Source organism: Pelodiscus sinensis, chromosome 25 (genome assembly GCF_049634645.1).
Source record: "Pelodiscus sinensis isolate JC-2024 chromosome 25, ASM4963464v1, whole genome shotgun sequence".
NCBI classification, from domain to species: domain Eukaryota; kingdom Metazoa; phylum Chordata; order Testudines; family Trionychidae; genus Pelodiscus; species Pelodiscus sinensis.
Genome location: NC_134735.1, coordinates 11,750,799 through 11,772,993, shown reverse-complemented (window position 1 = coordinate 11,772,993; position 22,195 = coordinate 11,750,799). Strand labels below are relative to the sequence as shown.

The 22,195-nt window shown below is 49.9% G+C and overlaps 1 protein-coding gene and 1 long non-coding RNA gene across 2 annotated transcripts; one reads left to right on the top strand and one right to left on the bottom strand.

Annotated features, from left to right (window-relative positions):
• The first annotated feature begins 1,099 nt into the window (after positions 1-1,099).
• Positions 1,100-7,575, top strand: LOC142819905 (uncharacterized). The gene is made up of 2 exons (XR_012897586.1): positions 1,100-1,901; positions 7,204-7,575. It is a non-coding gene; the product is annotated as an uncharacterized LOC142819905 (long non-coding RNA).
• TRNP1 (TMF1 regulated nuclear protein 1) lies at positions 1,900-2,736 on the bottom strand. Its single transcript, XM_075908674.1, has one exon. It carries the CDS (start codon positions 2,596-2,598, stop codon positions 2,089-2,091), a length of 510 nt encoding a protein of 169 aa, XP_075764789.1. The 5' UTR covers positions 2,599-2,736; the 3' UTR covers positions 1,900-2,088.
• Positions 7,576-22,195: the final 14,620 nt, after the last annotated feature.

Below are 22,195 nucleotides of genomic sequence, written 5' to 3'. Positions count from 1 at the left end.
AGTCTGATTTTGCAGTTTTCCTATCCCACCCTCCTTCCATATTTAAAGCAACCTCTCAAGATACCATATATAATGAATAAAATATATAGCTGTTTATTTATGCAAGTGCCTACTTCCAGAATGTGCTTGCTATAAAGTACCAAAGTGCAACTTGTGTATATTCAGTTCGTCCGGCTGCAGTAGCTGCTCCGGGCCCATCCAGCATAGATTATGTAACAGACCTTCTGTGTATGTCTCTCTCTCTCTCACTCACACACACAAGTAGTCTCTACATTACTTTATGAGTCAGTGTGATTAAAAAAAAAAAGGATCTTCATGTTTAAAAAAATAAAGGGATGAAAGAAACTGCTTCTAGCAGGAGTCAGAGTCCCATGCAAAGTGAGCAATAGAAGCCAGAGTGATGGATGAAATCCAGTACAGAGACACACACTTCACCATAGTTTCTGAGATTTTTTTCTTCCACATGTTGATTGTCTATTTCTGCACAGAGCTTGAAAAATGGTTCTGTTCTTTGTATCCAGCCTGGACTTTCCAGCACTAGAATTTGTCATCAGAGCTCAACAATCTTGCCCTTGAAGGGCTTATAAGGACGTGTCAAGGTTGCTTATTGTAATGTTCCTTCTGAGTGAACTTCATACCTGTGCAAAGCATATGCATCACTTCAGTCCCATAACCGTGGGCTTAGGCAAGGAGAGCTCAAGTCGAGGACATGGAGGGCCAAGTCTGATGGAAGCAATGCCTAGGCCTAGTGCTAGCCCTCTTCCGGGGCTAAGTTTCATCCTGAGAGCACAAACCTCTTGAAGAACATTAGGCCAAACCATGGCCCCATGAAAGTCAGCCGCAAAATTCTCCCAAGATTTCTATGGGACCGTGTTTTCAGTCTAGCTCATAGTTATGGGGCACCACCGAAAGTAACAATCACAGTCTGAAAGTGAGAATATATTGCTTCTCAATGGAAACATTCATCTGAAGCTGCAGAAGACTGGTTCAGACCAAGTGCTGCCACCCTCAGGTGGAGCATCTTGGTGTCCCAGCTGGGAGGCTATGTGGTCATTACAGTCACTGAATAGGAGAATGTTCCTCCTTGGTCTCTGTAAAAACAGTCTCAGTGGATTCTGGTCCAGGAATTGAAACATGGTCCCAAACTGTTGTAGGGGCATCCGGTTTGGTGCAGTCCAGTTGTGATGTCCCCAGGTGGATAGCTGATGTCTCAGGCTGGATATGTGCAGGGGCAAATTAAGGCAGGATTCTTTGATCCAGTCCCCCCTGACCAAAAGGGGACCAAATGCAGCAGTGAGTCAGAGCAGCAGGCTGATGAAGTGGGAGACACTGGAGTCTATGTGGGAGCTGGCATGGAGGGTCTGTCCCCGGGAGGCAGTCTCTCTCTGGAGGGCCTATTAGATCTGAAAGCACCCTGGGAATAGCCAAAGAGACTGATCCCTTCTGCAGCACATTGGGATCTTCTACATGTGACATGGGACTGTGGCATATTGGGGTGGGTTAGGCTCCTGATGAATCTTCACTCTTTCTTTTCAGATTAGGAGGAGCTGCCGGTGGTTTGAGGAGACAATCGGCCAGTATTGGTGGGACGAGAGGGGCGAGTCACCTCACAGGTGGGATAGGAGTTGTGCATGCTGAGTGGGGGGTGCTACTTGGCCCCCCAGGAGAATTGAATCTTTCAGCGGATGGGCACTATGGGAACCCCCTGCCCACATTTAGGGCTCTCCTGACCTGGGAGGGTATAGACTTAGAGGGGGGCAGGTCCAGCACAACTTCATTTACAAAAGCACCTCCCCCCCCCAGAGACAGCTGCTGAGTCGGGCCTCGGGAGGCAGAGGTGCAAGTAAAGCAGGAGCTGTCTGAGCCAGCAGGGAGCTCTTCCAAGAGCCGGCAGAATTTCTGTAAGTTACTTTCACCGCCGCACAGAGGGGACGGCTCCCAGCTCGGAGGGCTGCAGCGGGGGAACCCCTCCCGCCCCCGGCTGCAGGGGTGCCCTTCCCATCCCGCAGGAGGGGCACCTCGCCGGGCCGCGCTGCCCTCCCCAGCCCCGGGGGGGGGGGGGGAGACCCAGCCGGGCGCCCCCTCTGCTCAGGCCGCCTGCTGTCCCGGCGGCGGCCCCTGCAGGCTCCTCTTGAAGGGGGACTCGGGCGGCTCCGGGGCGCCCCCCCGGCCGCGGCGCAGCGTGCCCCCCGCCCAGGGCACGCAGCTGCCCAGCCCCAGCGCCGAGGCCAGCAGGGCGGGCGGCCGCGCCTTGCGGGAGCGCCGCAGGCTCTTCTTGAGGCGCTGCCCGTGCGCCGCCAGGTAGATCTGAGCCTGGCCGGCGCCGCTGCCCAGGCGGGCCAGGCTCTCGGCGCGGCTGGCCATGCGCAGCTCGGCCTGCACGAACACGCGGTGCAGCTGCTGCACCCGGCTCTCCAGCTCCAGCACCAGGCGCCGCCGGGCCTCCACCTCCAGCAGCCGCCGCCGCGCCTCGGCCAGCTCCAGCGCCCGCACCGCCCCGGGCAGCGCCGCGCCGCCCGCCGCCTCCTCCTCCGCCCGCCGCCGCGGCTTGCCCGCTCCGGCGCGGCCGGGCAGCGGCTCCGCGGCTCCGCCGGTCATCGGGGGCGCCGCTGTCCCCTGGAGGTGGGGGGCGGGTCCTCTCTCCGCTCCTGCCCCGGCTCCAGCCGCTCCCGCGCCGGAGAGCCGCCTGCTGCTCCTGGGGGGGAAGAGGGGTCCCCGCTGCCGAGCCCCGCTTCTCCCCCGGGCGCTGCGGCGCTAGGATGCTCTGGCAGCGGCGCTGGGTGCCAGCCCTTATAAGGAGCCGGGGCTGGCGCGGAGCTGAGAGATGCTTCCCTGAGCCAGTCACAGGAGCCGCAGCGCCGTCACTCAGCCCCCCGCCCCCCTCCATCGGTGCCCGGTGCCGCGCCCTGACCCACCCCGCCCTGTTCCCCCACCTTTCCCTCTCCCCTCGCCTCTCTGCTTTGCAGTAAGCCCGTGTGAAAGGAGGAATTTACACACTGGGTAGAACCGGGTTCAAAAAAGAAGGAGAGACGTTCCTGGAGGGCAGGTCTATCGGTGGCTGTTGGCTGTTGGGAGGCAACCCCACACTCAGGGTGGCCTTAAACCTCCGCTTGTCAGAAGCTGGGCCTGGACCACAGGGGATGGATCACTCCTAACTGCCCTGTTCTGTTGGTTTCAGGCTGGCCCTGGCCTATTGGGACCGTGGCCGTTCTTATGTTTGTCTGAATTCTTAGCAAAAACTTCCTTTGGTTTGTTTTAAACCTGCTACCTATTCATTTCATTCAGTGACCCCCAGTTCTTATGTCATGGGAGCAAGCAAATCACTTTTCCTTGTGCATTTTTTCCACACCAGTCATGACTGCAGCCCTTCCCGGCTATCCCCGCCCCATCCATACTTAGACACCCCCCTTTACCCAGGCATACATCCCTTCCACAGATACCCTTTCCCCTGCCCCTTTCCCTGCCACACCCCTTCCCCAATCACACATCCCTACTCAGGCACATGCACCCCCTCCATACACATAACCCCTTCCCCAGTGCCCACCCCTCCCAGATATACCTCTGTAGCCACACATGTCCCTTCCCCAGACATCCCTCCACCCCCACACTCTCCTCAAATACATAGACCCACTGCCCAGGTACAAACACTCCCCCCTCATATCCGCATTGTTGTATTCTCTTCTGTTCAGACCATGCCCGTCACCTTGGTGTCTGAATGTATTAGCCTTCCTTTGCCACGCCCAGACACACTCCTTTTCCCCCGAACACACAGCTCCGTTCACTTGGCATTGAATATTCTGCCCTAAGTAATGGCTCTATGCCCCTGGAAGGGTGACTGTTATTGTGGTTTAACTCTGTGGGCATCATCAGTAAACAGATGGAAGGGAAGGGAAGGGAAGTGGGCAGGCAGCTGGCTAGAGACCATCTTGCAAGGCACCTAGAGACCTCCAATATGTCTTCAGAGCTCTGCTGAGATGTATACAGCTTGAAATCCTCTCTATTTACCAGCTTAGCCATGAGAAGAATTCACACAGGCAAAGTATCTGCTCTTCAGACAATGTTATGAGTCAGGGATGAAAGTCGGACTGACAAGGCAGGGGTCAGCAGTAACTAGGAAGGGGGTGAGCTCATTTGATCTCCTCGTTGCCCAGTCTGGAGGAACCCCAACTTTACAGAGCAGTTCAATGGGAAAATAAAGGTGACTTGCCAGTAGAGCCTAGTGCCCCGGAAATGCAGATCCTCTGTTTCAGCACTCACTCTGATAGTGCAGCGTGACTGCCAATAACATTATTATATAAGACTTTGTTAATAAAGCTTAGTGTGGGCTGGGTTGACAGGAGATCACAGAGCCAGTCAAAAAGAAGAGAGCATTCTGGAGTGGGAAAATGACATCTGCTCCTAGCTGGTAAACAGAGGTGGCAGCCTCAGTGATCACCCCCCATGCTGGGATATTTTCCTTTATGTTTCCTGCTTTTGTCAGCACAACTAACAGCTGGACCTTAATGCACCTGAGAAACATATGGGCGCGTTCCCTGGGGGTCAGGCGGTGTGTGCATGTCACACTGTTAAACATACTCTTGAGTTTGACAAGGCTGCCACATGTCTGTCAGATATCAGCGCCACATCAGACTCTTGCATCACCTCTCGGCCTGCCCCCGGCTGCCAGCTAGTGCCACTAACAGCCCTCTTGCCAGTTAGCAAACCTGTTTTGATATCCCCTCTGCTGCTGCACTATACCTAAAATAGAAAGCGCTTCCTTGCTCCTCCAAAGGTAGCAGTTGTGTTCTAAGCACCGTCAAGCACAAACATGTTGTGACAGGCTAATGAAATATTGAGGAATTATACCTATTTTAAATCCTGAGTTGTTGCTTTACATATGCGTGGAACGAATCTGAGACAAAATTCAAGCTCAATTTTGACCACGGGACCTTTGCTGGAACCTGTATTATAGCGTTGTTATTTAATGAGGACCCTTTTGTGAGACGCAGCTTGCTGTTGCATACAAAGTTATCTCCTCACCTTCTATCTGCCACTCCAAAACAGCCCTCCATAGGATGAGTGCAAATACAATTTATGAGTCAGCAAATCCTCTGCTGTAATTATTGACTCTGCCTTTGATAGAACTTGTACCCCCAAGGAATGAAGAAAATCATCTTGAAAAGACTGGTTGCCTCTTCCCCTAGCCTGTGGGAGCAATAAAGAAAGGAGAGACAGAGCCTTACTCCCCTTGGACTAAAATCTGATGAAATAATTGCATGTTTTTCCTTAAGCACCTGAGCAGAAATTCCCTTGGCTGTATTCATGCTCAGGTGAGCCTTTGAGCCAAGTTCTGTGTTCATTTGCAATCATATGTTAATAGTTCAGCTGTGAAGAACCACATACATCACATCAGTCTGTGACTGACTTTCCGGGACTGAGAGTTACTTTATTTCTTTCCATTCTTTTCACATCAGCTGCACCTGGTGAAACAGGCCGCACAGAAATTAAAGGTGGACAGGCAGAAATATAAACTGAACAGACAAGATAGGAAGCTGGGAACTGGACAATTATGTACTTGAACATGAAATAATTTGGGCTCCTGAATTGCTGAACGCCACACTCAATACAAATGCTGATATTTTCTGGCTGAAAAAAACCCCTAGTAATTAGTAATGAAGTCACATTTTCAAGTGCTCAGCTGTTTTCATTGTCCCCAGTGGTGATCCTTCTGAGTTGACTTATTATTAGGGATTGATCCTGCTGCCATTGAAATCAATGGCAAATCTACATTTGATTTAAATTAGAGCAGTATCCTATTAATGATGCAGCATCTATATCATGCCTCCTATGCTTTATGACAATTGGATTATGAATATGTATAACTCGAAGATGATGTAGGCAAAATACATAAGAACATAAGAATGACCATACTGGATCAGACCAAAGGCCCATCTAACTCAATAGCCTGTCTTCTGACAGCTACCAATGCCAGGTGCCCTACACCATGAAATTTATCATTTTTAAAGGTCCAATCTGCTGAATGTATATATTCTATTTCTGTGCATGTGTCACTCTTGTATGTGAAGTTAGAAATGTGAAGTATGAATCTCTTTATAATCTAGAATTGGCAGTGAGAGCCATTAGTGGTACTTAAGACCTTAATGGCCCGGAGGTCACAATAATGATTTGTGAATGGTTTTGTTTTTCTGTAAGCCTGGCTTATGATTGGTCCTGCCAGGACATGTGGTCAGACCACCTGATGCTGTGACTCATTTTGAATCTGGTACTTTTCCACTCAAGACGAGAAAAATTTAAACCGAACACAAAGAATTCTTGCCTTGAGCAAAAGGAATATAAAGGTGGGAAACCAAACAATTAAGGTAGTTACCTGATGCCAGGAGACCCCTTACTTATCACCCAAGATGCCTGCTGGAAACATCTAAGACTAAACGGGGAAGAATTGGGCCCAAGCTAGGAGGCTGCCTAGCTTGTGAAAGAGATGTTTAGAACAATTGTTAGGGTAAAAACTTGCATGTAACAAGATTCTTAGGCCATTTCTTCACTTTGGGAAAGATTGATGCTGCCATGATTTATCTTCCGGAATTAGACCTGCTAAATCGAACATAAGAACATAAGACAGGCTGTACTGGGTCAGACCAAAAGTCCATCTAGGCCAGTATGCTGTCTGCTGACTGTGGCCAGTACCAGATACCCCAGAGGGAGGGAACACAACAGGTAATCCTCCCGTGATCCCTCTCCTGTCATCCATTTCCAGACAAACAGAGGCTAGAGACACCATTCCTACCCATCCTGGCTGATAGCCATTGATGGACTTAACCTCCATGAATCTATCTAGGTCTCTTTGAGCCCTGTTAAAGTCCTAGTCTTCACAATATCTTCTGTCAAGGAGTTCCACAGGTTGACTGTGCGCTGAGTGAAGAAAAACTTCCTTTTGTTCATTTTAAACCTGCTGCCTATTCATTTCATTTGGTGACCCCTCATTCTTATATTGTGGGAATAAGTAAATAGCTTTTCCCTATTCACTTTTTCCACACTAGTCATGATTTTATAGACCTCTATCATATCCCTCCCTTCGTTTCCTCTTTCTAAGATGAAAAGTTCAAGTCTTTTTAATCTCTCTTTATATGGGACCCTTTCCAAACCTGTAATCATTTTTGTTGCCCTTTTCTGAACCTTTTCTAATGCCACTATATCTTTTTTTAGATGAGGCAACCACATCTGTACGCAGTATATCAAACTCAGAGGGCACCTTCATTGATGGCTGATACTCCTGCTCCTGCAAGAAGTAAGGGAAGCCAATGGAAGCATTGGCTCCCGTCGGCCTCCCACTGTGAGGATGGCGAGGAAACTCGAATTAAGGCACGTCTACTCCAGCTATGTAATTAATGTAGCTGGAATTGCACATCTTAATTCGACCTTCCCCTTTAGTGTAGACCTAGCCTGCATGTATTAGGATTAGCTGGTATGTTTTGTTTATTTTGGCGTAGTAACTTACTTTGATTTGTCTGTTTTCACCTGCAATCACATAAATCCCACTTTCTATATCTAATAAAAGCACTTTTGTTTATTATCAAGCCCAATGTAAATAATTATTACCTGGGGGGTGGAGGAGCAATCACTGTGCATCTCCCTTTTTCCTTGATGGAGGGGGCTGACCTTATGGGCTTTCTTGGTTAAAATTTTTATACAGCGCAAGACAGATTTATTTGGGGGTTTGGTCCTCTGTGGGGATATTCCTGGGTGCTGTCAATGGTCTTATAACTGAGCTCTCCCAGACCTGAGCTGGCTCAGCATCTGCTTGCCTTGCTGGGGGACTGTTACCCTAATTCTGTGCCTTGGCTAGGGGTGACCAGAGCTTCTGGCCTAGTGGATAGGGTATGGGGTGCCCCAAAAGGCAGATAGACAGGCTCAGTGGCATGACCAGCACAATGGTTGACAATACCAAGGACATGCCCATCACAACCCATAGATTCCAAAGCACTTTCCAAAAGAAAATTTGAGTATAATTATCCACATTTTACAAACAGGCAAACAGAGAGGAGAAGTGACTGCCGACAATCACCTCGCAGCTCTGTGAGGAGAACCCAGATGTCCTGGCTTTTAAGTTAGGATCCTCGGTGCTGTGCTAACACAGCTAACCAACCTCTAGAACAGTGGTTCCCAAACTTTTTGGCAGCATGCTCCCTTTTTGATTTTTGAGAAAGCCTCACGCTCCCCTCCCCTTTTGAGCAAAAAAAAAAAAAGGAACTGACCAAAAAACAAAAATAGCAGCAAAACTGGAGGGGGGGGGGAACGACCTTGATTGCCTCGTGCCCCCCCCCCGGAATTTCTTCACGCCCCCCCAGCGGGGCACACACCCCCATTTGGGAATCCATGCTCTAGAAGCATATTAGCAGATGGACATTGTTTCATTCCCCTCATTGCTTCATTCATGCCTCAGTCATGAACAGTGCCAGGAGCTGTCCATTTGAGGATACTTTGGACTCCTGCTGGGAAATAACCCTTTGTGCGTATCTAGCACCTTTTCATCTGAGGCAATTGGCAATTTTCCCATCACGCCTTTCAGGTGGGTGAATATTATGTTACCCAGTTTATAAATGGATAAACAATGATGGAGTTGGGACTATTGTAGAGGTACTAACAAAGAAGTCCTGACTGCTACTTCCTTGCATTGTGTAACCCACAGACTAAATTCCCTTTCTAAGAATAAAGAAAATGACCTGAGCTTCTTTTTTGAACAGCACTTCCCCTACAACGACTTTGGAAAGTCTCCTGCCTTGCTCACGTATGCAAATGCTGCACTGCATTTATTATGGCTCTCCTAGAAACCATCAGGCTGTCAGGATGACAGCTTCCTATTCGGATTTCAATCATTCTGCTATTTTAATGTTCCACGCACATTTTATTTCTGGCTTGCTCTTCTTTGCACTTGGTTGCGCAGAAGTAATTAGAATATTACAGAGCCTGCTTTGCAGATTTCCTTGTTCTTCCCTCTTCTCCAGTCTTCGGGTCTTCCAATACACTACTGTGTGATTCATCTGCCACAGTATAGCTGTGATTCAGTCTGACAGCCGGCCCCTGCTCTGTTTAAGTGAGCTATTCTCAGAACATCACCCCAGCAATAATCAATATCAGAGGCAACTGGAATTACAATCATTCTGAGCTGAATCCTGCACCGCTCTTCAGGGGGAATTTTGCCTAAGAACTACAGGAACACGCCCCTTTGTCAATATCTATCACTCAGGTCTTGAAGTGTTTTAATAATTTAGCAGAGCAGTCTGGATTTAGCATCCCTCAAAATAAACCTCTTTGATGTAAAAGCTGGCTTGCAAACCTTGCCAGCAACAGACCCCAGCACACGTGCTGAACCAGGCACTCAACACCTGTACTCGACACGTCACAACCCAAGCCACAAAAAACACACCCACGCCAAACATGCAGGTATATAGTGCTAATTACCCAGCTGCTCGTGCATTTTTACAAACCATCATGATATTATTCTGAGTCTCACAATCTATGGTACTATGCTCCTGGAGTCATGGGATTAGGTCAGGCTCTGGGCTTGCATTAGAACAAAAATTCTAGCCTTTGTAATTGCAGAGAAAAACTGAACAGGAAAAGCTACCGGTGCCCCTAAAATGTTAGAAATCAGAAAGCAAATAAAAAGAATCCCCAGTTGTTAAAAGTCATTATGTTTAAGCCAGTGTCACTATATGCTACACTGAGTGGAACAGAGAGCAAGACACCAAGGCTGCGTCTACACTGGCATGATTTTGCGCAAATACTTTTAACAGAAAATTTTTTCCGTTAAAAGTATTTGCGCAAGAGAGCGTCTATACTGGCATGTGCCTTTGCTCAAAAGATTTGCTTTTGCACAAAAGCATCTGTGCCAGTATAGATGCTCTCCTGTGCAAGAAAGCTCCAATGGCCATTTTAGCCATCGGGCTTTCTTGCACAAGAAATTAACATTCCTGTCTACACTGGCCTCTTGCGCAAGAATACTTGCACAAGAGGGCTTATCCCTGAGCACGAGCATCAGAGTATTTGCGCAAGAAGCATTGATTTTTGTACATTACAACATCAGTGTTCTTGCGCAAATAGTCACGGCCAGTCAGTCAGGGCAGGCATTGTGGGATACTGGAAGCCAGTTCTCTTGACAAAACAAACAACAGAGTCCACACTGGCTCTTTTCGACAGGAAATAGAGGGGAAATAGAGGGGAAAAGACAAAAGCCCCTCACAGAGATGCAAGTTTTTTGTCAGGAAAAACAGCCACACGTCGGGACATTTGTCGCACTGTAATGTGGATTCTCTGAGGTTTTATGTTGTTCAAAGGCAGTTTTTCTCGACAGAACGTGCCAGTGTAGACAAGGCCTAAACCGCACACACGCACCCCAAACTTTTGTCCATTCCTATCCCTTCTCAGCTTGTGCTTTATTAAATTAACAAAAGATTCAAAACAAAGTTTTCAAGTGCATCCCCCAAAAAGTCCACACACAAAATAAAGATGTTGTGTCCCCTTCCCAGGTGTTCCTGCCTGGGGCCTTTACTACTTTGTCAAGCCATTCCCAGTCTGGCATCCAAAGTCTTAACTTCCAGGACTCTCCATGAGAGCCTGCTTGCTCCTAGATGTCTCTAGTGCCTGAGTATGGATTTCTCTCTCCTTCCCTCCATTGCAGCCACCTTGTTGCAGAGAGACAGTAACAGAGTGGGGAATAGGGCCCGGCCATCGTGACTTCCAGTCCCAGTGTTCTCTGCCTCCCTGGTAGTAAGATCTTATGTTTTTCTGCTTGCAGGAACGCACAGGAGCAGACTGCTCAGAGCAATAAATAGACCAAGGGTAGGCAAACTACGGCCTGTGGGCTGCATGCGGCCCGTCAGGGTTCCATGCGTGGCCCCTGAGGCATTATGTTCACTGCTACCCACACACAGGGTTGCCAGATTCCGCTGGTTTCAGTCTGCATCAGTTTTTTCCTACCACTATTACTAAAGTGACACGCATCCCAAGCCAGGGCATGGGAAGTGAGGTGCGGGCTGTTTGCACACAATGTTGTGTGTGAAAGCCGTGTGCTCCCTCTGCATCCAATCAGAGCACTGCTACGGTTCAGTCGGCACAACCTACACATTCTAGATACGCAAATGCAGCGAGCAAACTGTTCTGTCCCGGGAAACTGTCTTAGTTATGACAACCTTGCGTCCCACTGAGATGCAGGAGGGCCACTCATGCGGCCCGCTCCCTGGCCTACGTTGCTCATCACTGAGAGACATGCTACAGACAGTTAGAAAAACAGACCTGAGAGCAATTTTGCAACCCTTCATACGTACAACCTACCATGTACTCTCCAACAGCCGGAACAGAAACAAGGTACATTCCTCTCCTGCCCATTGTTGTTCCCATGTCCTACTACTGAGCACCCCCCCACATGAGTGACACATTCATACACACCAGAGATGGGGTCGTGCCATAGGATCAGGGCTTCCCTGAAATGTTTGAGGGTGTCGTGGTCAGATCTCGGTTCATACATCCCTCCCCTCTCCTGCTGCGTCCTTGTCTCTCCCGTCACTCTCTGGTGTTCATGTTCCAGGCAGGATATTTTCCAGGATAGTTTGAGCCCTGATTTGTTCCAAACAGATTGTATTTTGGAGACTAGGTATTTGGAGAGAACACGTTTAATCTGCTTTCAGCGCTCCATGATTCAGCAATAGCCTGCCAGCTGTTGCTGCTGCACTGATCCATCCACATTTCCTCTGCTTCCCCCAGCACACCCTGTGTCACCCTCATCACCCATTTAACTTCTGGGCTAAAGAGATCCAGCATCGGTGCTTCTGTGCTTCAGAGTCTGCCATCCACTCTGTGATGCCCGTGGGGCTGGAGCTGGCATGAGGCATCCTGCCTCATTCAGCAGTCTGCAGCTATATGTTGCCAAAGTGAGCTCAAGCCCCCAAGGAATTAGAGGTAAAGCTTTTGGAACTGGGTGGATTTTGTCTCTATGTGTGCACATGAAGGAGTGGGGGGGGGGGGCGGGCATTGAGCATAGCAGCATCAGACAAATCCTGTTTTCCTTCCTTCCTTCCTTCCTTCCTTCCTTCCTTCCTTCCTTCCCAGAACCAGCTCGAGAGAGAGAGGGGGGGAGCAAAAAGGATGCAGTGTTGTCTACTGGTTAGAGCTGGAAGCTGGGTGTCAGGAGACCTAGTTCTAGCTGTGCCACTGACTTGTATTTAACCTTGGGCATGCCACTTAACCTCAGTTATATCATGTGTAAACTGGGGAAAACAGTACTTCCCCACTCCTATCAGGGTTGTGGGCATGGTACCCCCTATTTCCTTTGCCCCTCATGGGCTCCCCAGCCACTGCACCCCATTGCAACTAATCCCTGCACCTCCCTCCTGCACCCACCCTGGGGAACTGACTTGGATGCACCAAGCGCCTGGCATTGCTGCTGCTCAGGGCCAGCTGTGGATACGGAGGCCCTCTGGGAGCTGGGGGAAGAAGAAGGGGACCTCTGGGAATGGGAAAGGGGGCTGGGAACTTTGGGCACAAGATCAGGCCCCCCTAAGATTTACTGATCTCTTTGCCCTGCACTGAGTTCCTAGTATTTGCCCATCCCCACCCAACATGGAAGAGGCCAGCAACTTCAAGCTCCCATAGGCTGGCCGAGACAGCACAGTCATCTTTCATTGGGAGGCCTGGCTGTCATTCAGATGCCTACCCACAAAGGAACATGCAGGATTGGGGCAGGGGGAGAAGAGCCAGCTCTCAGTGGCTAAGTAGAGGCGGGACTAGGGGGCTGGGACACCATGTGGGGTGGTGGCAGGGGGCCTCGCGTTGTCAACTTTCTAATTCCAGAAAACCAAACACGCTTGCTCCACCCACTGCCCTGCCCACAGACGAGACCCCACCCACTGCCAAGGCCTCGCCCCCACTCACTCCATTTCCCCCTCGCCATCGCTTGCTGTCCCCCACCCCTTTCTCACGGGTTCATTTGCACTGCACGGCCCAAACAGGCAGCTCTGGTCTTTGCACAGGTGCATTATGGGAAGTTCAGGTTTGATTTGTTATAGGACACTAGAGCTGGCAGTCGAAAAAAGTAATTTAGAAAAACCCCGAAATTTCACAAAGGTTTTCATGATTCCCTCCCTCTTCCCATATCACAGGCCTCCTGTATGGCACAGTAGTGAGTTGGGAACCAAAGCACATTTAGGAAAGGCCTCTGATCTTCCCTAGAAGACACAAAGAGATGGAAAAATCACTGTTTCCCTTGGTAGTTAGGAGGAAATGATGCAGCGAGGGGAGGGGCCTAGACCCCAAGGCCACACGCATGAGTCTATCTCACAACACTCATGCACACAGCACTGCACTGAGACTGGACACCAGGGGTCCCCAACATGTCTATGCCCAAGATCACTCTGGCAATTGAAGCGGAACTCAAAATCTCTCCTTGTCCCCTTCCCCCATGCCCTGCCCTTTCCCCAAAGTCCTGCTTTGCTCACTCCATCTCCCGCTCTCCATCGCTTGCACTCCCCTACCCTCACTCACTTTTACTGGTCTGCAGGGCTTTGGGGTTCAGGAGTGGGTATGGGGTGCTGACTCTGGGGGGGGGGGTCACAGCTGGAGCAGGTGCAGGGGGAGCCCAGGGTGCAGGAAGGAATATGTAGCCTGGGAGGGGTGGAGTAGGGGGCTGAGGTGCTGATGGTGTTCTGGGTACAGAAGGGGATATGGAGTGCTGGCTCTAAGAAGGGGCTCAAGGGTTGGGGTGGGGTTTTGGGGTGTGAGCTCTGGGAGCAGGCTCAGAGCTAGGGCTTGGGGTGTGGGTGATGATTCTGGGAGGGGGAGTAAAGCTAGGGCAGGGACTTGGGATTCAGGAGTGGGTATCGGGTGCTGGCTCTGGGATGGGGCTCAAGTTGGGTGCTGGGTCTGGAGGGTGGGTTGGGAGGATCGGGGTGCAGGAGGAGGTGCTGGTTCTGGGAAGGTGGTCAGAGTTGAGCACCTTTGCTGCTCTTTTCTTTCCCCATTTGTGTGTGTTTGTGTAAGGGAACTGTTAGCCCCTTACTAAAACTCTGTGAAGTTTTTGGTTCACCAGCTCCTAGTATCAAAAGGGGAAGGGTCCATGAGACTGACAGTCCCCAGAGACAATGGAAAGCAGCCAACATTCCAGCTCGGCCTGATTGACAGGTTGGACAGGCCAGTGAGGAAAGTGAGAGGCCAGGCCCCGTCCTCCCTGTGAGCTGGGATTTTTCTGGGTCTCTCTGAGCAAGGAGAGAGCTGAGAGACAGCTAAGAGGAGCAAGCTGTGTGGAGAGGCAGTCCTGCAGCAACAGAGCCAGGCACACAGTCTATGGAGCGCAGACCCTGTGTTGAGCAGCAGACTGGCAGTGCTCAGAGAGCCAAAAGGAACAGAGAAGTAGCGCAAGGAGCTGGAGACTGGCAAAGCAGCACAGCCTGCAGCTGGGTGTGGTGAGCAGCTGCGACCAGCAAAGTGGGGGGAGAGGCTCTGGGCAGGGAGATATCACCAGCCAAGAGGCCCAGCAGGCCAGACTGGGAGAGGGGTCTGGCCACTTAGAGCTTGAGGCTGTGTGGTAACTGCCAGAGCAGGCATGTCCAGCCTGCAGCCCCCCTGCAGCACATCCAGGGCCTCTAAGGGGCCTATAAGGAGGAGACTGTGGACTGTCCTTACACTCTGCAGACTGCTGTTTTGATGTCCCCGTGCTGCAGAGCAGGGCTGTGTGTTCTCATTTAACCATTCTCATTGTTTCTTATTCTTTTCTCTTTAATCAGTTGATGTTTAATAAATTGTATTTGCTTTGAACCTTATGAAATGATCACTGGGCCAAGAAAGCATGCAGTGTGCAGAGAGCACCCCGGAGTGGGGACACCCTAACTCCTGCCCCTAGTGACTACAAGGTCGGGGATTAAGCCCCAGGAAACCTGGGCCCAGCCTTGCTGGGGTTTCGAGGACTCTGCTACTCAGGAGAGTGGAGGGGGAGCCCTCAGGATCAGGGAAGCCGTGGGGTAAAGGAAGTGGGAGCGGGGACTCAGATCCTTTCGCTGGTCCATTTCACCAGGGTGGTATAGAAGCCAGGAAAGTTCCCCCAATAGCGGGACCATTCCCCCGCTTACATTTGCCTTGTCTTGCTCCTGGGAAATGAGATTGGACTTCAACAAGAAACACAACAATCACTGCTCCAGCCCATCTTGGCAGATTCCTTCTATTGTCCCCAAAAGGACGGCTGCCTCTATCTTCAGGAACATCAATGAGACTGGCACACAAGGGACTTTCCTTCTGAAAACTCTCTCCATCAAAAGGGAAAGGGAACAAGGGATGCTGTTAAAATAAAAATCTCGTTGAAACTCAGCATTTCTATTGTTTTAACTTGTTCTCTTTCTCTCTCTCTCTATTTGGATAAAACATGAACAAAGATTTAAAAAGTGTGTTTGCCATGGCACGAAGCTGGCTGAGATGTTATACAGGCAGTCCCCGGGTTACATGGATCCGACTTACATCGGATCCCTACTTACAAACGGGGTGAGGCAACCCCACACTAGCTGCTTCCCCCCAGCAGACCAGGGAGACGCGAAACTAGCGCCCCCCCCCCCCCCCCCAGCAGACCAGGGAGATGCGGAGCGGCTTTTCTCAGCAGAGACCTCAGCTTGAGAATAAAGGACTGAGGGAAGTGAGATGTGGGAGAATAAAACTGAGCTCTGGAGAAATGTTTGGCTAGAGTTTCCCCTACAATATGTACCAGTTCCGACTTACATACAAATTCAACTTAAGAACAAACCTACAGTCCCTATCTTGTACGTAACCCGGGGACTGCCTGTATACCAAACCAAACACCTTGTTTAACTTGCCTAATGCTGTACAGTGACAGCATCAGGTTAATACCTTTGACTCTCTCTGAGTCCCTTGAGTCTATTGAAAGTCATAAAATCATAGAACTGGAAAGGCCTTCAAGAGTTCATCAAGTCCAGTCTCCTGCCAAGCACTGTCTATTTCATCCCTGACTGGTGTTTGTCTCACCTGCTCTTAAATATCTCCAGGGGGCAATTTATTCCACTGCTTAACCACCCTGGCTACGTCTACACTGGTGGCTTCTTGCGCAAGAACTCTTTTGTGGAAGAGTTCTTGTGCAAAAAAATCTTCCACAAGAGCGTGTCCACACTGCCATGTGCTTTTGTGCAAGAGGTGTGCTTTTGTGCAAGAGCATGCATGGCAGTGTGGACGCGCTCTTGTGCAAGAAAGCTCTGATGGCCATTTTAACCAGAGGGGCTTCTTGTGCAAGAAATTCATGTTGCCTGTCTACACTGCCCTCTTGTGGAAGAGCTCTTGCGCAAAAGGGCTTATTCCTCGCAGGGAGAGGAATAACTCTTTCGGAAGCAGCCCTGTTTTACAATGCTATACTGTAAATTTACTTGCACAAGAACGCTCGTGCAGTGTAGACAGCCGGCAAGTTTTTGTGCAAGAACAGCTGTTCTTGCACAAGAAGCTGCCAGTGTAAACATAGCCCCTGACAGCTTGCACATTTTCCCTAAACCTCCCTTGCTGCAATGTACGCCCATTGTTTCTTGTCCTATCATCAGAGACCAAGGAGAACAATTTTTCTCCCTCCCTCCTTTTAGGCACTTGAAAGCTGCTATCACGTCCCCTCGCAGTCTTCTCTTTTCCAAACTAAACAAACTCAAGCCTTTCAGTCTTTCCTTAGAGCTCATGTTTTCTAGACCTTTCATCATTTTTGCTGCTCTTCTCTGTTCCTTCTTCACATCTCCACATCTTTCCTGAAATGTCGTGCCCAGAACTGGACACAATACTGCAGCTGAGGCCTAATCAGCACAGAGTAGAGTGGAAGTATCACTTCTCATGTCTTGCTGTGATGAGGCTAAGTGTTCCCACACTGAGCAGGAAGGGGTTAAACCAGCCCTGGGGACTGAGAAGGCCACACCCTGAGGCTCTGTCTATACTGGCGGCTTCTTGCGCAAGAACACGTCCACACTGCCATGTGCGAGCTGTGCTTTTGTGCAAGAGCGCCGTGCGAGAAAGCTCTGACGGCCATTTTAGCCATAGGGCTTTCTTGTGCAAGAAATCCCTGCCGAGCATCCACACTGCCCTCTTGTGCAAGAGCTCCTGCACAAGAGAGCTTACACCTGTTAAAAAAGAGTGCAGCTCTTGCACAAGAAGCCCTCCCTTACCACTCGGTACTGTAAATTTCCTTGCGCAAGAGCAGGCGGGCAGTGTGGACGCTCTGCGGATTCTTGCGCAAGAATGACCATACTTGTGTAAGAAGCCGCAAGTGTAGATATAGCCTTATGGGGCATGCTCCAGCTGCACTGCTATAAAAGGGAGCAGCTTAGCTCAGTTAGGGCTGGTGGGGGAGGTTGTGCTGTGCCAGCTACAGGCAAGCCCCAGAGATGACCCAAATTCTGAGGTGTTACCCAGGGGTGGCCTGTGCACCTAGGCAAACTAGGCAGTTGCCTAGGGTGCCGCAGCCCCAGGCACCCGATGATGATGTCACGGGGCACTGGGGCACTCTGTGATTACTTCATGGCTATTGACGGCCGTGGAGGTGGGGGCATAGATCGCACCTTCCGCCTGCACCAAGTGCTGCAGCTGGCCTCGGGCCGCTCCTGGCGTTACCATGCAAGCTGGAGGCCAGATGTGCCTAGAGACATCATGGGTTCCATACTGAGGAGGGGATCTGGAGATCCATTAGTGAGAAGAGACACCAGATGCAGCCCAGGAGTGGTGATGGCTACAAGGTGAGTGAGCTTGTGCTGGAGAGTCAGTGTGTTGTGGTTGGAGCTTTCTCTGCTGACTCAGTGGCTATAGAAAGCCACTAACTGAGCCCTGTGCTAGGGTCCAGTGGAGTGGGAGGGCTTGGACCTGCTGCTGAGGGATATAAACCTTTCCCCTGTCTACCATCCCTTAATAGAATCTGACCATTGAGTTGCCTTGGGACTATTGAACTGTGCTGCCCTAGGGGCAAGTTAGTCTCTGACCCTTGGGTCCCCTGCCATGGGGACTAAGGGGAGGGAGTAGAGAAACTTTTGTAGGTGAGATTAGAGACACTGGCTGGGGAACCAAAGTGGCGAATACAAGCATGATGGGGTGAGGTGGACCTGTTAATGCATCCCATGGTGATATTTGCCTTTTTCTCAACAGTGTCACATGGTTGTCACATATTTAACTTGTGGTCCACTATGACCCCTAGCTCCCTTTCTGTAGTGCTCCTTCCTAGGCAGTCCCTTCCCATTTTGTATGCGTGAAACTGATTTGTGTGTCTGAAACTGATCAGAGGCAGCAGGGTGGGGGCGGGGGGAGAGCAGGTGGGATGCCAGAGCAGCCTCTGTCCATGGGGGAGTCAGCAGTGCCTCTCTCTCCCCCCACCGACAGAGGCTGCTGCTGACTTGCACTGCTGCCTCTGTATCAGAGGCAGCAGTGTGGGGCAGTAAGCAGGAGCCAATCTGTGTGGGGAGCTGATTTTAAAATCGATTCCCCTCCATAGAGCCATTTCACCTGCCGCAGCAGCGCAGGGTAGGGGGCTCTTCGGGAGTGGGGCTGGGAGTGCACTGGCTGCTGACCTTGCCCCCAGGGAGTATTTTAGTAACTGTGTAACCGATAAAATGTTTGCAGCTGCACGATAACAAAAATAAACTTCCCTAGTGAAAGTGACGCATAGGGTCAGAATCTCCTTTGGCTTATTACAGACCTCAGGTTCCTGCATTTCCTACACCACTAAACCTGTTTCCTAAATCACTGAGCTTCTAACCCATATGTGCACTACCTCATATGTCAGTGCCACTTTCATCACTCAATGGCTGCGTCTAGATTGGCATGGTTTTCCGGAAATGCTTTTAACGGAAAAGTTTTCCATTAAAAGCATTTTTGGAACAGAGCTTCTAGATTGGCACGGACGCTTTTCCGCAAAAGCACTTTTTGCGGAAAAGTGTCCGTGCCAATCTAGACGTGCTTTTCTGCAAAAAAGCCCCGATGGCCATTTTCGCGATCGGGGCTTTTTTGCGGAAAACAAATCTGAGCTGTCTACACTGGCCCTTTTGCACAAAAGCTTTGCGCAAAAGGGACTTTTGCCTGAACGGGAACAGAATAGTATTTCTGTAAGAAGCACTGGTTTCTTACAGTTGGAAGTCAGTGCTTCTGCGGAAATTCAAGTGGCTAGTGTAGACAGCTGGCAAGTTTTTCCGGAAAAGCGGCTGATTTTCTGGAAAAACTGGCCAGTCTAGACACAGCCAATGTGAATGAGCCACCCCCCAGGTGACATAAGTTACACCTACCCAAGCGCCAGTGTTTGTTGGGGGTGAAGAGCGCTCTCCTGTCAGCTTCCAGTGGCTACACTAAAGAGTATCAGAGGGGTAGCCATGTTAGTCTGAATCTGCATAAACAATGAGAAATCCTGCAGCACCTAATAGACTAACAGATTTATTGGACCATAAGCTTTTGTGAGCAAAGACCCACTTTGTCAGATGCATGTAGTGGAAATTCCAGAGGCAGGTATAAATATACAGGCATATGAAAAGAGTACCAATCAAGAGTAAGGCTAAAGATAACAAGGTCAATTCAATCAGGGAGGATGAGACCCCCTTCTAGCAGCTGATGTGGAGGTGTGAGCACCAAGAGAGGAGAAACTGCTTTTGTATTTTGTATGTGTATTTTAAGGCACTCATCATGCTCATTTCGGATACTCTGCTGGCTGCTGTCCATCATTAAAGATTTCCCTGAATACAGGTCACAGATGGCAAAGATCACAAAATATATGCTCTCTGATTAGAGAATCTTTATTTGGGTGTGCTCTGACTGATGTAAAGTGTGCACAGATACCATAGCAATGAGTGCCTTAAAATACAAATGCAAAAGCAGTTTCCTCTCTGTGCTCACACCTCCACATCAGCTGCTCAAGGGAGCCTCATCCTCCCGGACTGAATTGACCTTGTGATCTCTAGCCTTACTCTTGATTGGAACTCTTTTCATTTGCCTGTATGTTATAACCTGCCTCTGGAATTTCCACTACATGCATCTGACGCAGTGGGTCTTTCCCCACGAAAGCTTATGCTCCAATAAATCTGTCTACACTGGCACGATTTTGTGCAAAAGTAGCCGCTCTTGTGCCAAAACTTGCTGCCTGTCTACACTGGCCGCGTGTTCTTGCGCAAGTAAACTGACATTCTAATGTATGAAATCAGGGCTTCTTGTGCCAGAACTCTGATGCTCCTGCTCAGGAATAAGCCCTTTTGCGCAACTGTTCTTGCGCAAGAGGCCAGTGTAGACAGGCAACATGAATTTCTTGTGCAAGAAAGCCCTATGGTTAAAATGGCCATCAGAGCTTTCTTGCAAGACAGCGTCTACACTGGCATGGAGGCGCTTGCACAAAAGCACATGCCAGTGTAGACGCTCTCTTCTGGAAGAGTTTTTGCAGCAGAACTCTTCCGCAAAAGAGTTTTTGCGTGAGAACGTGCCAGTGTAGACGTAGCCTCGCGAGTCTATAAGGTGCCCCAGGACTCCTCGTTGTTTACACTAAAGAGGTTCTAACAGGGCAGCTGCTCTGGTGCAGAAGTGCCACTGTCTGCTCTCCACAGCAGCCAGAGCCTTAGGGCGGGGGTGATGCCCCTAGTCTCTGGGGATATAGTACCAGCCTATCACCTCCAGGGGTGGGTTCGTTCTTGCCCAGAACAGGGCTGAGCAAAAGTCTGATGTGATGACCATTCAGAGAGTGAGGTGATCACGGAGGAGAGTTGATCTTCCAGGTGGGCAGATGTCCACAGAGCAAAGACCAGCAGGAGCATTGGAATCAATTGGGCATCAAAGCAAGGAGGCCAAGGAGTAAATTGTCTGTGGGGAATGAACTCCCTTCCTACAACCTCGAGTTGGTCTCAGTAACCCAGGGTTGAAGCACATAGCTGGGACACCTTGGGGTGCTTGCACTGCCATTGCCATTGTAGTTATGTGGCTGGATTCCTTCTCCTGGCCCTCAATTCCGCAGGCAAGAGATGTGGAGTAAAATAATCATTATGAGGCGGGGGGACAGCTGCCTTTTCACATCTAGAAAGGAACGTTCCAGAAGCTGAAAGCCCTGTTTCCTGACTTGACGACTGGTGCCAACAAACCCCTGTTCTGTAGGAGACTGAGGAAAATCAAAGGTTCCAAGAAGGAAGCGAGGTGTGAAACTGAGACACGAGTCTGGGACTTTTGGAAGTGAGGCGCTCCGAGGGACTAGATGCGACATAAAACTGAAACAAATTATAATTCTGGACTCAGGAGAAAGGACTTGGGAGATTTTCCCAGGCACCGCAAACAAAAAAAGTTTATAATCTATTGTTTGAATCGGGGTTCATTTTTTCCATTCACAAATTTCTCTGAAGTCACAAACACGGGCTCCAGGAGAAAGGAGCCGTGTTACGTTCTCCTGTCTGAGAGTCACAGACTCGCGTCATGGCATAACTCTGTTTATAAATAGAAAGAAGAGGGTAGTATTAGACAGTTTATTAACAGAGGGAAAGTCAATAGACATTTTCACAGAGCAAGGAACTGGGAGCCAAGGTTGGGTTTGAATTCCCTGGGTGACCTGGCCCATTCATTTCTCTCTCCATTTCCCTATATTTACGGTGGGGTTAGCAACAGTCACAGACCCCCCCAGGAGTGTGCTGGTTTGATGGTTGACCCCATGGTTCAGCAGCAAGACCCTCCACATTCCCCTTGTGCCCGGAGAGCCAGGTTTGCCGTGTGAATTCTGTCAGAGGACTTGGCATTGTGATTATTTACCCATTTCTTTGGCCTAGGGGAAGCACTCATCTCACTGCTGTGACGGCCGAGTGGGTAAGGCGTTGGAATTGAAATCCAGTAGGGTTTCCCTGCGCAGGTTCAACGTCTGCTCACAGCAAGGCCTGTGTTTTAGCCACACCCTAGCCTGGGCAATAGAGCTACACCACCCCTGAGATGCGTTCAACATAGGCCCCCTCATCCCAAGCAGATCCTGTTCTTGCTCCTTTCATAGAGAGGTCTTTGATGGTGCCTCTCACTGCCCCTGAGGTCTCAGGTGAACTCTCAGCTTCCGCCACTCACTTGGGGTCCCATGGCTCAAAACTAACCATGGAGCATGTAGGGAGCTGAGCAGGGACAGCACAGAAGAGCCAGGGGAAGCTGAGCCTGTGCTTAAAAGATCTATCCATGCAAGAGGGAAATTCTGAGGATG

Coding starts and splice junctions, on each gene's coding strand:
- TRNP1 (XM_075908674.1), bottom strand. CDS start 2,598: ATGACCGGCGGAGCCGCGGAGCCGCTGCCCGGCCGCGCCGGAGCGGGC.